The sequence below is a fragment of the Chelonoidis abingdonii genome, chromosome 11 (genome assembly GCF_003597395.2).
Source record: "Chelonoidis abingdonii isolate Lonesome George chromosome 11, CheloAbing_2.0, whole genome shotgun sequence".
Classification (NCBI taxonomy): domain Eukaryota; kingdom Metazoa; phylum Chordata; order Testudines; family Testudinidae; genus Chelonoidis; species Chelonoidis abingdonii.
In genome coordinates, this window is record NC_133779.1 from 50,900,123 (window position 1) to 50,912,555 (window position 12,433).

The window sequence follows — 12,433 nt, forward strand, 5'->3', positions numbered from 1 at the left end:
TAGCCTGCTTTGATTGGCTGCAGGTGTTCTAATCAATGTAGCTATCTCCACTGCCTTCTAGAAAGATCTTAATTGGCCCCAGGTGCCTTGATTAACCTGGAGCAACTGCCATTTGGTTGCCATGGTCCTAGGGATTTGTTTAGCCTGGGGCTAACATACCTGTTCCTCAGTACTTTACTGTAGCCGTCTGGCCTTGCCCCATCACACTGGATAAACACAGGACTCCAGAGTCACTGAGACAGTCCATCCAGCGCCCTTCACCAGTTCTGTTCTGTACAGGTTCTTACATCATGCTCATCACTGGAGCATCTGAGCCTCCAGGGGCGTGCTAAGCAACGTGACTACACATCTGAAACAGTGAAAATACACCAGTAGTGAAATCATGTGGGAAACAACTCCCCCCCGCCCCCGCCCCACCAGACGTGGCATGGCTATGTGCTAAGATTTCAGCCTGGTATTTTCAGTGTCATTTTCCCCTGGAACTAAACAGACAGCAGGACGTAAACAAGTTATTTTATAAACTGAAATTCACCATCATCTCCACGGTGCGTCTATGCATCGCAGCACCTCATCCTCTTTAATGTCGGTATCGTCACAACCCCCCTGGGAGGTGCTATTATCCTCAGTGCACAGATGGGGAATAGAAGCACAGAGCACAGGCATGCTCCAAGGCCACTGTAGAGCATGTCTACCAGATCAGGCCCCCCACAAAAACACAGCAGGAGGAGCTGCCACTCCATAGCTCAGTGGTTAGAAGGCCAAAGCCTGCACCAGAGAAGGGACTTGAGCATAGGTCTCTCCCCTCTGAGATGAGCACCCTCCCCAGTGAGCTAAGGGTTTTTTCAGGATAGGCCTTTCTCCATCTCTCCTCTTGAAGCTGGTCCATTTTGTAGATGTAGAGAGATAAATATGAATTGGGCAGAGCGAGAATGAGTTTATAGCTCAGTGGCTAGAGGAATGTGGGAGAGTCAGGCATCTCTTAGGGGCACTCCTTGGTGCATAACCAAGGCAGTGTGCGCTGTGGCACATGCCTGATGTGGAACATGCTTGCTCCAGGCTGGGGTTGATGGGCAATGGAAAGAGCTTGATAAGTTTATGGAGGGGTGATCTGAGGAGATTGCCTACATGGCCCATCCACGATGGCTGTTAATAAATATCTCCAACGGCCAGAGATGGGACACTAGAGGGGGAAGGCTCTGAGTTACTACAGAAAATTTGTTCCCAGGAGTCTGGCTGGTGGGTCTCGCCCACATGCTCAGGGTCTAATTAATCGCCATACTCAGGAATTTTCCCCCAGGTCAGACTGGTAGAGACTGTGGAACTTTTTTTGTCTTCCTCTGCAGTGTGGGGCCTGGGTCACGTGCTGGTTTGAACTAGAGTAAATGGTGGATTCTCTGTAACTTGAATTCTCTAAATCATGTTTGGAGGATTTCAGTGACTCAGCCAGAGGTTATGGGCCTATTGCAGGAGTGGGTCGGTGAGGTTCTGTAGCCTGTGAGGTGCTGGGGGTCAGACTAGATGATCATGATGGTCCCTGCTGGCCTTAGAGTCTATGAGCCTACGAGCTAAAAACACCAGGATTTTCTACCACGGCAGGTAATATGCCCTTCTGATTCCATACTTAGCTCTCTGGGCCAGGGACTGTCACTGTGTTGTCTTCAACACATAGCACTATGGGGACTTAACTGGAACCCCAAGGTGGTATCACAATACAAATTATTATCAACAATAATGATTTCCATCCCAAACTCTGCCATGCAGGTGATGGATGTGCAGGAACTCAGAGGACAGAGAAGGGTGTGAAGGCGGAGCCCTATGGAGAGCCCAACAGTGCAGCCATACATTGATGTGGACAAGGGGTTTGCCATTGGGTTTGTCATCCTGATGTGCTTCTTCCTGATGGCCATGATTGTGAGATGCGCCAAGCTTATCATGGACCCGTACAGCGCCATCCCCACCTCCACGTGGGAGGAGGAGCAGATCAATTGACTGGCAATAAAGAGGAGGGAAATTGCTAATCAGTTCTATGTGTTTGATTCCTTTGGCGTCCCTGTAATCCCTGCCCCTGCAGGGAAAATGAAGATTCCGGAGTTTAAATTGTGCATTTGACAGACTCTAACACTAATGATAATGCTTGGTACCCTCCATCTGAGGGCCTCAAAGCATGTTGCAATGAACTCAGCTTCATAAAACCTCTGGCAGGTAAGTGAATATACTAAACCCCTTGTGTCAAGCGAGCCAGTGGCCAAACCAAAAACTGAATTTAGGAATCTTGACTCTCTTTGTCTGAAACAGTAGAATCCTGTGACACCTTACTGAAGAAGACAGTAGAAGCCATCTGGGCAGGCTGACCTCGACAGAAAGACGGAGTAGGAGATGGTTGCTTACGCCAGGCAGCTGTCTCTACAAGGGGCAAGCGAGCAGCTGCAGACCAGCACACTCTGTTATTCCTGCACACCCATAACCGTGATATCTGTGCACGATTAGCACAGGTCGCGTGCTGTTTCTCTCCCGCGATTCTGCACGTGTAATCACCCCTGGCGAGGTCCTCACCACGGTCTGAACTCTCTCGACCTCCAGCACAGGCCTCTCCCATTTGAAATGAAGGCGCAGCAGTAGTAGGCTGTTATCCCCCATGTGGTCCCACCACTAGCATGGGGCATGTGGCACCCAGCTACGCACTGCTCAGAGACTTGTGCCCAAGCAGCCCCCATGACTCCAGCAGGGATTCTGGAAGTGTGGGAGGGCAGGCTCCTGGGTCCATACCCGCCTCTGCCACTGACTCTCCATGTGACCTCGGGCAAGTCACTTTCCCCCTTCCACCCTCCCTGCCCCTTTAAGAGAAGCCCGCGCATGCGCACCGGCCCAAACAGACTGACGGGCCGAGAGCCATTAAGAGCCCCCCAACCAGGCGTTCTTACCGCATGCGCAGTGTCCACCTCTGTACTCGCGCCGCTCTCAATCGGAGCTCACTTGAGCTTCGCGGCTACCGTCCCCGGAAGTGTCGTGAGGTGCCATCCGGTCCGTCCCGGAGGCGGTTCCTCGGAGACTGTCCCTCCCCCCCAGGAGAGGTGAGGGCTGCAGGCCCGGGGCGGGAAGGGGGATATGGGGGGGGTTATTTGGAGGCGGGGGCTGGGGAGCCCGGGGGCATGGGGGATGGTCTGGAGAGGGTTTGGGGGGGCGATGGGGGAGGGAAGGGTCGGGGACGAAGGGGGAGGGCTGGGGAGCGATGGGGAAGGGGAGGCGGTCGGGACATCGGGAGGATGGGGGGGAGGGGTCGGGGGGCGATGGGAGGTCTGGGGGGGAGGGGGACATTAGGGGATAGGGTCTGGGGGCGATGGGGGAAGGGGAGGGGTCGGTGTGGGACACATGGGGAGGGTTGGGGCGATGGTGATGTTTGGGGGGGAGGGGTCGGGGGGCGATGGGAGGTCTGGGGGAGGGGACTTGGGAGGTCGGGGCGCGATGGGAGGTGCTGGGGGGGAGGGGGACAGGGGCTGGGGAGGGGTACAGGGGGCGATCGGGGGCGACGGGGGGGGGACATGGGGAGGGGTCGGTGGCGATGGGGGAGGGGGAGACATAGGGGGAGGGTTTGGGGGCGCATGGGAGGCTGAGGGGGGGGGGGGACTAGGGGAGGGTTCTGGGTGCCGATGGGGAGGTGCGGGGGAGGGGGACATAGGAGCAGGCGTTCTGGGGGCGATGAGAGGTCAGGGGGGAGGGGGGACATAGGGGAGGGTTCTGGGGGCGATGGGAGAGGTCTGGGGAGGGGTCTGGTGATCCAGGGGTGCGCTAGGGAGGGACACATGGTCTCTGGAGGCAGGGTGTTGGGGAGCCCATGGGGGGGGAGATGAGCTGGAGAAGGGGCATGGGAGGGTCTGGGGAGCCAGGGGCTGATGGGGGAGGCAGCAACCAAGGAGTAGGATGGGGGCTGGAGTGGGGGACATAAGGGTGAAGCTGATTGAGTGGTAAAAGCATAAGAGGTGGCTCGGAGTGGGGGGGGGTGAAAGATGCAAGATGGCTTAAGAGAGTCAGTGGAAAGAGGGCCGGGGAGCCAGGAGATGATGGGGGTAGAGCCAGGAGTCCTGGAGAGAAGATGACTTTGGGGAGCCAAGAGGGCTGGAGATAGGGGTTGAGGTGAGAGCTGGGGAGCCAGAAGATGATTGCAGGAGCGCACCCGGAGCCATGGGACCAGGGGGTAAGCAGGAGAGTCAGGAAAATACGCCTCTACCCCGATATAACACTGTCCTTGGGAGCCAAAAAATCTTACTGTGTTATAGGTGAAACCACATTATATCGAACTTGCTTTGGTCACCGGAGTGTGCAGCCCTGCCTCCCTGGAGCGCTGCTATACCGCGTGACATCCAAATTCATGTTATATCAGGGCAGAGGTGTAATGAGAAGGTATCTGGAGCCAGGAAGTGGCAAAGGAAATGGAATGGCATAGGGGAAAGCCAGGAGTTGTGGAAGGAAGGATGGCTGTGTGGCTGGAGGAGCTGCAGCCAGCGGGTGTTGGGTGAGGAAACTGGGGGCAGGGATCTAGATGATGTTGTGATCCATGTTCTCTGCATGGATGGATGTGTGGGGAGGAGTCTTGGGTTATTTTCATGTACGTAGGCTTGGGGTACTGGATGCCGACAGAGGGGTTATGTTATCTTTTTCTCTCTGGTTAGGCAAGTAGAACTTGTGTTAGCATAGGAGCGAGCCCAGCAGTGTCTCGGATGGGGGTTGTTAGGGATGGTGAAGTGTAAACTTTGAAAATTCAGAAGGCTTGGAGAATTTGTCCAAATTGAAATTCATCTGTTTAGGGCCCCTCAGCCCCCTAATTCATTTACAACCACTTCCAGCAACCCAAAATGTAGATACTTTGGTTTAAAGGTTCTTTATAAACAAAACAAAATTACCTGGTAAAACTAGCTTTGTGTTCCTGCTTCCCCCTCTGTTGCTGGTGTATTGGAAGCAGCATTCTGAGTAGTCGTATTCAGTGTAGCTTCTTGTTTCGAGAAGAGAGCATGATATTTGAAATTATGTTGAACATTTTATTGATTCCATCTAAATGTTCAGTCAGCTCAAGTTAAGCACCACTTCATGTGCACCTGTTAGGGATAGAACAATTGACAATTACCTGTTCTGTTCATTCCCTCTGGGGCACCTGGCATTGGCCACTGTTGGAAGACAGGATACTGGGCTAGATGGACCTTTGGTTTGACCCAGTATGACCGTTCTTATGCTCATATGGTTATGAGGCCTTGTGCTACAGTCAGGAAAGTATAATGGTAAAATACATGTGCTACGGCTTATGGAGTGTGCGAGGAAAACCTTGAAACCTTGCATGTTATCTCATTTCTTTATTGCTTTGGTTTTAGCAAAAATGGATTCTCCAGAAGTAACAGAGTTGCAGCAAGAAGTGATGGAGGAGTTGGGGATCTCTATGGAAGAGCTCCAGCAATTCATTGATGAGGAGCTGGAGAAGTTTGAATGTGTGAAGCAACGGAAACAGCAGCTGGAAGAGCTGGAAAAAAGCGTGGAACAGAAAGAAGCAGAAGTTGCATATGTCGACCAGCTCTTTGATGATGCTTCAAGGTGGGCACACTTGCAGTGGCAGCTTTGTTTTGAACAGTGAGCTAGTGGAGGTAGCAAGGAGCATGCTGGAACAAGGAATTGGGTCTCAGAGATTGTCTACACTACCTGCTGGATCGGCGTGCAGTGATTGATCCAGCGGGGCTTGATTTATCGCATCTAGTCTAGTACAGATGCGATAAATCAACCACTGATGACTGTCCTGTTGACACTGGTACTCCACCAGAAGGAGGAGCGCAAGCGAGTCAGTGGGAGAGCATCAGCGGTCGACTTACCACGGTGAAGATACCGTGGTAAGTAGATCTAAGTACGTCAGCTTCAGTAACGCTATTCACGTAGCTGAAGTGATGTATCTTAGATCAACCCCACACAGTAGTGTAGACAAGCCCTCAGGTTCTATTTCCATCTCTACCACTGATTTTCAGTGTGATGTGTGGGCAAGTTTTCGGTAGTGTTCACTAACTTTGTGTGGTTCGGTACCTGTTTGTGTGTGTCGTGCAAAGCCACATTTTGTCGTGGCTTTGAGTCCTTCAGGTTAAAGTTTGTCCAACCCCTAATTATGGTTTGTTTACTGAGGTGATGTCACAGTTCTGCTTAGTGCTAGTGATGGCAGCAACTGCTGAGTAACCCCTTAATGTAGCACGTGCTGCTGTGCAAAACCTTCTCCTCCTTCTTGTGGCGGGGGGGGGGTACAGCTGTACCCATCTTGGAGCTTTCTCTATGCCCCTCTTTTCCCCCAATACGCTGCAGAGCCATTGGTAAATGCGAGATACTGGTAAAAGATCTCTACTCCAAGCTGGGCCTTCAGTATCGTGAGAGCAGCTCTGAAGATGAGGACTCAGCTTCCAAGCCCACGGAAGTGATCGAAATCCCAGATGAGGATGACGACGATGTTATGAGTATTGATTCGGGTTGGAAGCACAGTTCAGTGTTCCATGTGACATTGAGAAGTGGGTTGGTGAAGGGTGGGGGAGATGAAAATGTATCCCTGGAAAGAATATGAAGGGGAATAGGGAGTTGGTGAAGGAGCATCCTCAAGAATGGGCCACTCTTCCTCAGGCTGTGGAGGACCAGATGGAGACTCCCATGGAGTCTGTGGGAAGTGTAATAAAGAGTGGTACTTGCGAAGTCAGTGCATTTGTTCCCTGAATTGAAAGGAGTTAAATTGGGAAGCTGTCAAATGACACTCCTCTCCCCATTCTCCTGCTGTCTCAGGAGTCGTGCAGATAAGCTGCATCCAGCACTCAACAGCCAGAAGGGCTAGTTAACCCATCCCAAAACACAGCTTTTTGGTGGGGAAGAAGGAGGATGAAACGGGAGGGGATCCTGGGGAATCCTCTCGCCTCAAAAAACGAGGCAAAATTTGGGTCATGGGCTGAGATCCTGAGCACTCACAGCTCCCACTGAAATCACTGGGTGTTGTACGTGCTCAAAATGTGGCCCTTAGTTATCCTGAGATTCTGTTTACAAGGGCTTCCTGTTTTAAGAGGGATGGCTTAATGGTATAAAGCCTCAATTTTGAAATAGCAGGACTTCTTGGAACTACACGTTTTAACCCTAGAAGGATTGGCATGTCCCTCCAGTCATTCTTAGGTATATGAAATGAGTTCCATTAAGATTACTGTGCATGTATTTCTTGGGAGAGTCCTTATAAGTAAAGACTCTAGATGACCTGCATAGATTTTAAACATTCCATAGCTCTTAAGAATTAAGGCCTGTCCAGGTATTCCATCCCTAAACTTTCCCTTGCCTGTTGACCCCAACTGCCAATTATCCCTCTGTGTTGGTGCCTTTCACCTCAGAGGTGGCTGCATTTCGTGAGAACTGTGAAACTTGTCTTAAGTGACCCACTCCAATGACCAATGTAAATCTTTGGGTTAACAGAGTGGATCTTCTAATAAATGTGTAAAGAATGATACTCTAAATTATATTTCTCCTTGGGAATGGATGTTTTCCTCTGCCCCCTTCCATTTGCTTTGGTGTCTTGGCAGGAGGAGGTTGTGGTCTGATTTAAACTCCTTTCCAGCATCAGTTCCAAGCTTCAAGTGCTTTTTCTGTTTTCTTTCATTTAAATATAGGTGATACAAGTAACCGAATCTCAAAGGATCAGACGCTGGTGAGTTGGAAAAGACTTGTGTTGTGATGCGCTCTTGTATTACAAGTAGCGGTCAGGGTGCTGGTGTGCTAGGCGCTGTGCAAACATTAAAAAAGGTACTCCTTGCTCTGGAGAGCTGCCAATCTTAAATTTTGTTGAGCTTCTTCATGCTTCCTTGACAAACTTGTAGGACAAACAAATCATATTGAAGTTGCAACTCCTCAAAAAAACCTAATTTTATATTGAAAAGTGTCTTCATTTCTACCTCCTTCTTCCCTCCCTGTAGCTTCGAGAAGCCATGGCTGCGATGAGGAAGTCTGCCCAAGATGTTCAGAAATTTATGGAAGCTGTTAACAAAAAAACAAATGCCCAGGACCTGCAAAAAGGTGTGTTTGTGTGTGAGGGAGCGAGAGGGCAGTTCCATTACTGGCTTAGCCATGTGCCTGGGCTTTTTATCTCAACCAAAGACAGGTCACTGCTGTTCTGAGATAGAAAATGATGGGGACGATTGCAGTATTCCATCGCTAGGATGTTACAGAAAGACCATTGTCTCTTCTCCGCTGCTTGTCTGCTTGAAGGAACTATCGGGTGGTTTGTGTCCCAAGTTTAGGTTTTGTCTCTTGACAGTCTTTTCCAAACCCTCATAGTAATAGCGCCGCTTTTGTAACACTGTGTTTTTGTTAAAGGGCTTAGTTTGCACCTAGCCCTCAGGGTTTGCCACCCAAACATCGCTGAGCTGGAGCGTGAGAACCTGAAAGTGAAACTAACTAACTTAGGCTGAGTGAAATAGCATCAGTGATGGAAAGCTAGTGAGGTTTCTGGCTTGTCCAGCTCTAAGCTGAAGTGGTTTTTAGTTACATAGGCAAGAAGTTTGCTTTGAAAAATGATTTCTGATTTATCTTTTGTTCTCTCTGGGACAGATGGATTGTCCTCTCCACCGAGCTCTGTTGGCGTGTCCCAGCAGGTGAGCTCTGCACTTGCCGGGGGTGACCTCAGCAATGACGGTGACCTGGTGGTTGGTATGCGTATCCTAGGCAAGAAGAGGACCAAGACATGGCACAAAGGAATTTTGATTGCAATCCAGGCAGTAGGTGAGTGAGGCCCACATTCTTGGCTGTGAACTAGCCAGTCATGTCTCAAGGTGAATGCAACATGCTAAGCGTCATTGTGAATTTAGTGACCAACTTGTGCCAGATTTGCAGTTTTCTGTGCGCAGAACAAGTACGGCAAGGGGAGTAGCAGTGGAGTTTACTGCCCTGTGGCCTTGTCAGCTAGATTTGGATTACCATGTTATTTAACTTGCAGTGGCAACTACACTCCCATCTGGCCTGGCTTTGAACTTGCTACCTACAAGTTAGATGCTATCTTAAGGTTTTATGCTGCTGCATGTCACCATATCTGAGCTCTCCATATTCTTAAGGCCATCCTGTCTTTCCTTCAGATTGAGAGTTTCAGTGCATAGTCCTTTGCTGTCCTCATCAGCTATGGATCAGAGCAGCCTGTTTCGGGTGAAAATGAGTCTAAAGATTGGTGCCAGTCCACTGGTTATTTAATGTTTTCTTGTTGCTAATACCTGATGTTGAGGAGGGTGTGCGAACCTTCCATTTTAGCATAGCTTAGCTCAGGGTTGGTCAGACTCTGGAATCTTGTCTCTCTCAAAAACTTGTGTCCTTGAGATGGCAGAATGATACTGTTAGGAACATAGGAATTACTATACCAGACCAGAACAGTCGTCCATCTATTCACGGGATCTATCTCTGATACTGACCAGCTGCTTCAGAGGAAGGTGTAAGAAACCTTGCAGGAGGCAAATGTGGGATAATCCGTCCCCAGGAAAAGTTTCTTCCTGACCCCCATAGGAGGTTATTTTATATTCTGAAGTAGAAGGATTTATATTTTCCCCAAACTTCTGTTTAGTTTTTACTAGTGGAACTGTTCTTGCAGTTAACAGTAGTAATGGAATGACAGCATGTGCTCAGATATTTGCAAAAGCACTTGGAGGTAACATGGGCTCTTTGTTTAAAACAGAGGAGTTTTGTCAAGATTTCCTGCATTCTAGTCCTAGTTTTATCACGGAGTGGATGGTGGGGCAAATCGTATCTCCTCACAGTTGTTGGCTTCCCCTCGTGTAAAAGGGCATAATGCTTGTGTGTCTCGCTGGGGTGCCAAGGTTGAATGTCTAGGTGCTTTCACATCATTGGATGAAAAGATGCTGGATAATTGCAAAATATTGTAACTGGGAATGATAAATGACATAGTCTTGCTAGTAATCTTCTGAATTAAACTCCTCTAAGTGTTTCTATCTTGGATTAGAGACTTAAGTGGATGTTTTTGCCGAAAGATATGTTCTAGTTCAAAGGGTAATTAGTACAGGGAAGTCCTATGATTGTGTTTTATGCAGGAAGTCAACCTGGATCATTGCAATGGTCACTTCTGGCTTTATAATCTAATCTCAGGTTCTTTTTGGTAGTGGGATCTCAGTGTGAAGTGACGTGGTTCTCAATGACCATAGCCCTCTTTAAAATGCCTTTCAGGTGCTGGTAAGAAGTTCAAAGTGAAATTCGACAACAAAGGGAAGAGTTTGCTTTCTGGCAATCACATTGCATATGACTATCATCCCTCTGCTGAGAAGCTCTATGTTGGAAGCCGGGTTGTGGCCAAATACAAGGATGGGAATCAAGTCTGGCTCTACGCTGGTATTGTGGCCGAAACACCGAATATGAAGAATAAACTGAGGTATAAAAAACCTCCTTCTCCATAGTGGTGGTCCCAGTCTCAGGTATATGTAGAATAGTAAGACTATAGGGGAAGTTGAGGCTGGGTCTCAGATTCTAAACCTTGTGAATTTGGGTGAACCAGTTTTTTACTGAAGTGGTTTGGATCTTTGATGCTTAATAGCCTGAGAAGCGTTCCCATTCCACTAATCATACAGTCAGAATTCCTATTCTGCGTGCAACTTTCTTCTGAGATAGTCAAATCACGCCTGCTAATGCCATGACTCTCCTGCTACAGGGTCAAGGAGTTGGGTACGTCTACACTGCAGCAACAACAACAAAGTGTGTTCTTAACTCAGGTTAGCTAACCCAGGTTAACTAGGAGTGAAGGCTTTGCAATTCAGCTTTTAACTCAGGTTAGTTGCCAGAGTCCAACCCCATGCTCCCTATAAACCTTAATTTGATCTGTTAAGATGAGTTGCCGTGTCTTCAATGTTGTTTTTTAACCCAGGTTAGCTAACCCAAGTTAAGAACACACCTTTTTCCAGTGTAGACATGTACCCTTGGTCTCTGGACAGCCCAAAGCAACTGTTGCCCTAAAACACTGTGATGAGAAATATAGGCCACAGAAGTATTAATGACCAGCAGCATTACCAGTATCCCTTCCCTTGAGAAGCCCTTAAAGAAAAGAGATTGTAGGGCCTAAAACAGGGTACACAAATCTACGTCTAAGTAGGCAGGGTTCTTTCTTTCAAATATGGTTTAGGCTGAATCTTCCTTAGAGGATATTAATAATCAGACATGACTCTGTCATAAATTCCTGATGGTGCAAAGCTGTGTGCAACAAATAGTTAACTATCTAAAATTAAATGCGTTCAGAGGCTATATTGCAAATGCAACTTATTTTATAGGTGATCAGTGACCTCTTTGTAATATAACTTCAACTAGATGCTGTTGTCCTAAAACTGTTGTGTAGTGTTACTGTACACCATTAAACAGCTACCACGTTCCACTCTATAAATCCATAGCCCCTGTCATCTCAATACCCCCTGGCCCCAGGAAAACTTGATTCCAGGGATTTGTTCCTGTTTGTTCTCCTCCCCCAAGAGAAACTGTTTCTAACTGCCCCTCTGCTTATCTGAACTGCCTAGAAAATAAACTCCTCCCTCCTGGGAGTATGCTCCGATTAGGGATGGGACTCGAAGGCCATCGATCTGTTGTGGAGCACATGCTCTGATGTCAGTGTTTCAAGGGTGCAGAGGTGCTGCTAGGGGGTGCTTTTTGCCTCTGGGGAGTAAGCCCTGTCTGGGAACGGCTCCGACTGCGGCTTCTTCTGCTCTTGGCCCTTGTGGTTTGGGGCAGAGAGTTTTGTACTGCCGAATGGGAGGGTGGATCTTTTCTCTGCCATGCTCACATCCAAGGCTGGGAAGAAATCCTGGCTGGGATCCCTGCCCTGCTGTTGCTCCTTACTGCTGGGGAATCTTAGGAGGTGAGGAAAGGAGAAGCAGCGCTTCCTTCAGAGAGGCCCCAGAGGCTAAATGGGAAGAATTCCTTTGTGCTGTGATGGTATGATATCCCCACTGCTGTCTTGATCCATGGTGAGGAAGTGGAAGTATCGGCTAACTTTGATTGCAAGCTCTCTCAGGCAGATGCCATCTCTGTTCTGTGTCTGTACAGTGCCTAGCCATGACTTGGGGTCCGAGGCACTACGGTAATACAAACAAGCTGTGGTGAGGTGTCTTCAGCTGCATTCATGAGCACTACTCTCATCACAAAAGGCAGCTTCATAGCTGTATTAAATACATGGCCCCTTTGCCATTCTTTTAATTCCAGGTTCCTGATCTTCTTCGATGATGGCTATGCATCTTACGTCACTCAGTCGGAGCTATACCCGATCTGCAGGCCACGTGAGTTCTCTGTTTGCACGCTCCTGTGTTTTGCTAGGGCTCTGTCCTAGCATTGGAATTAAACGCGTTGCCTGGAAAGATTTGCTGTGCACAAGAAGCTGAAGAGAGTAACAATCAAATTTACTAGGGCTGTCAAGCGATTA

At 48.8% G+C, this 12,433-nt stretch overlaps 2 protein-coding genes across 9 annotated transcripts in view; both read left to right on the forward strand.

Moving 5' to 3' along the window:
- CTXND2 (cortexin domain containing 2) overlaps positions 1 to 2,196 on the forward strand; it is an 8,086-nt gene extending 5,890 nt beyond the window's left edge. Inside the window, exon 2 of the mRNA XM_032767960.2 lies at positions 1,762 to 2,196. Within this exon, the coding sequence (XP_032623851.1) occupies positions 1,816 to 1,989 (174 nt within the window). The 5' untranslated portion in view covers positions 1,762 to 1,815 and the 3' untranslated portion in view covers positions 1,990 to 2,196. The remainder of the gene's footprint in view (positions 1 to 1,761) is intronic.
- A 770-nt stretch (positions 2,197 to 2,966) lies between these two features.
- SETDB1 (SET domain bifurcated histone lysine methyltransferase 1) overlaps positions 2,967 to 12,433 on the forward strand; it is a 31,024-nt gene continuing 21,557 nt past the window's right edge. Inside the window, exons 1-8 of one of the 8 annotated variants that reach the window (XM_075071101.1) lie at positions 2,967 to 3,071; positions 5,361 to 5,577; positions 6,325 to 6,485; positions 7,653 to 7,690; positions 7,956 to 8,055; positions 8,590 to 8,760; positions 10,204 to 10,405; positions 12,217 to 12,290. In XM_075071101.1, coding sequence (XP_074927202.1) covers positions 5,366 to 5,577; positions 6,325 to 6,485; positions 7,653 to 7,690; positions 7,956 to 8,055; positions 8,590 to 8,760; positions 10,204 to 10,405; positions 12,217 to 12,290 — 958 coding nt within the window. In that variant the 5' untranslated portion in view covers positions 2,967 to 3,071; positions 5,361 to 5,365. Of the gene's footprint in view, positions 3,072 to 3,723; positions 4,193 to 5,360; positions 5,578 to 6,324; positions 6,498 to 7,652; positions 7,691 to 7,955; positions 8,056 to 8,589; positions 8,761 to 10,203; positions 10,406 to 12,216; positions 12,291 to 12,433 lie in introns of those variants that run through there. The other 7 variants (XM_075071103.1, XM_032767957.2, XM_032767956.2 and 4 more) reach the window with 7 other exon arrangements.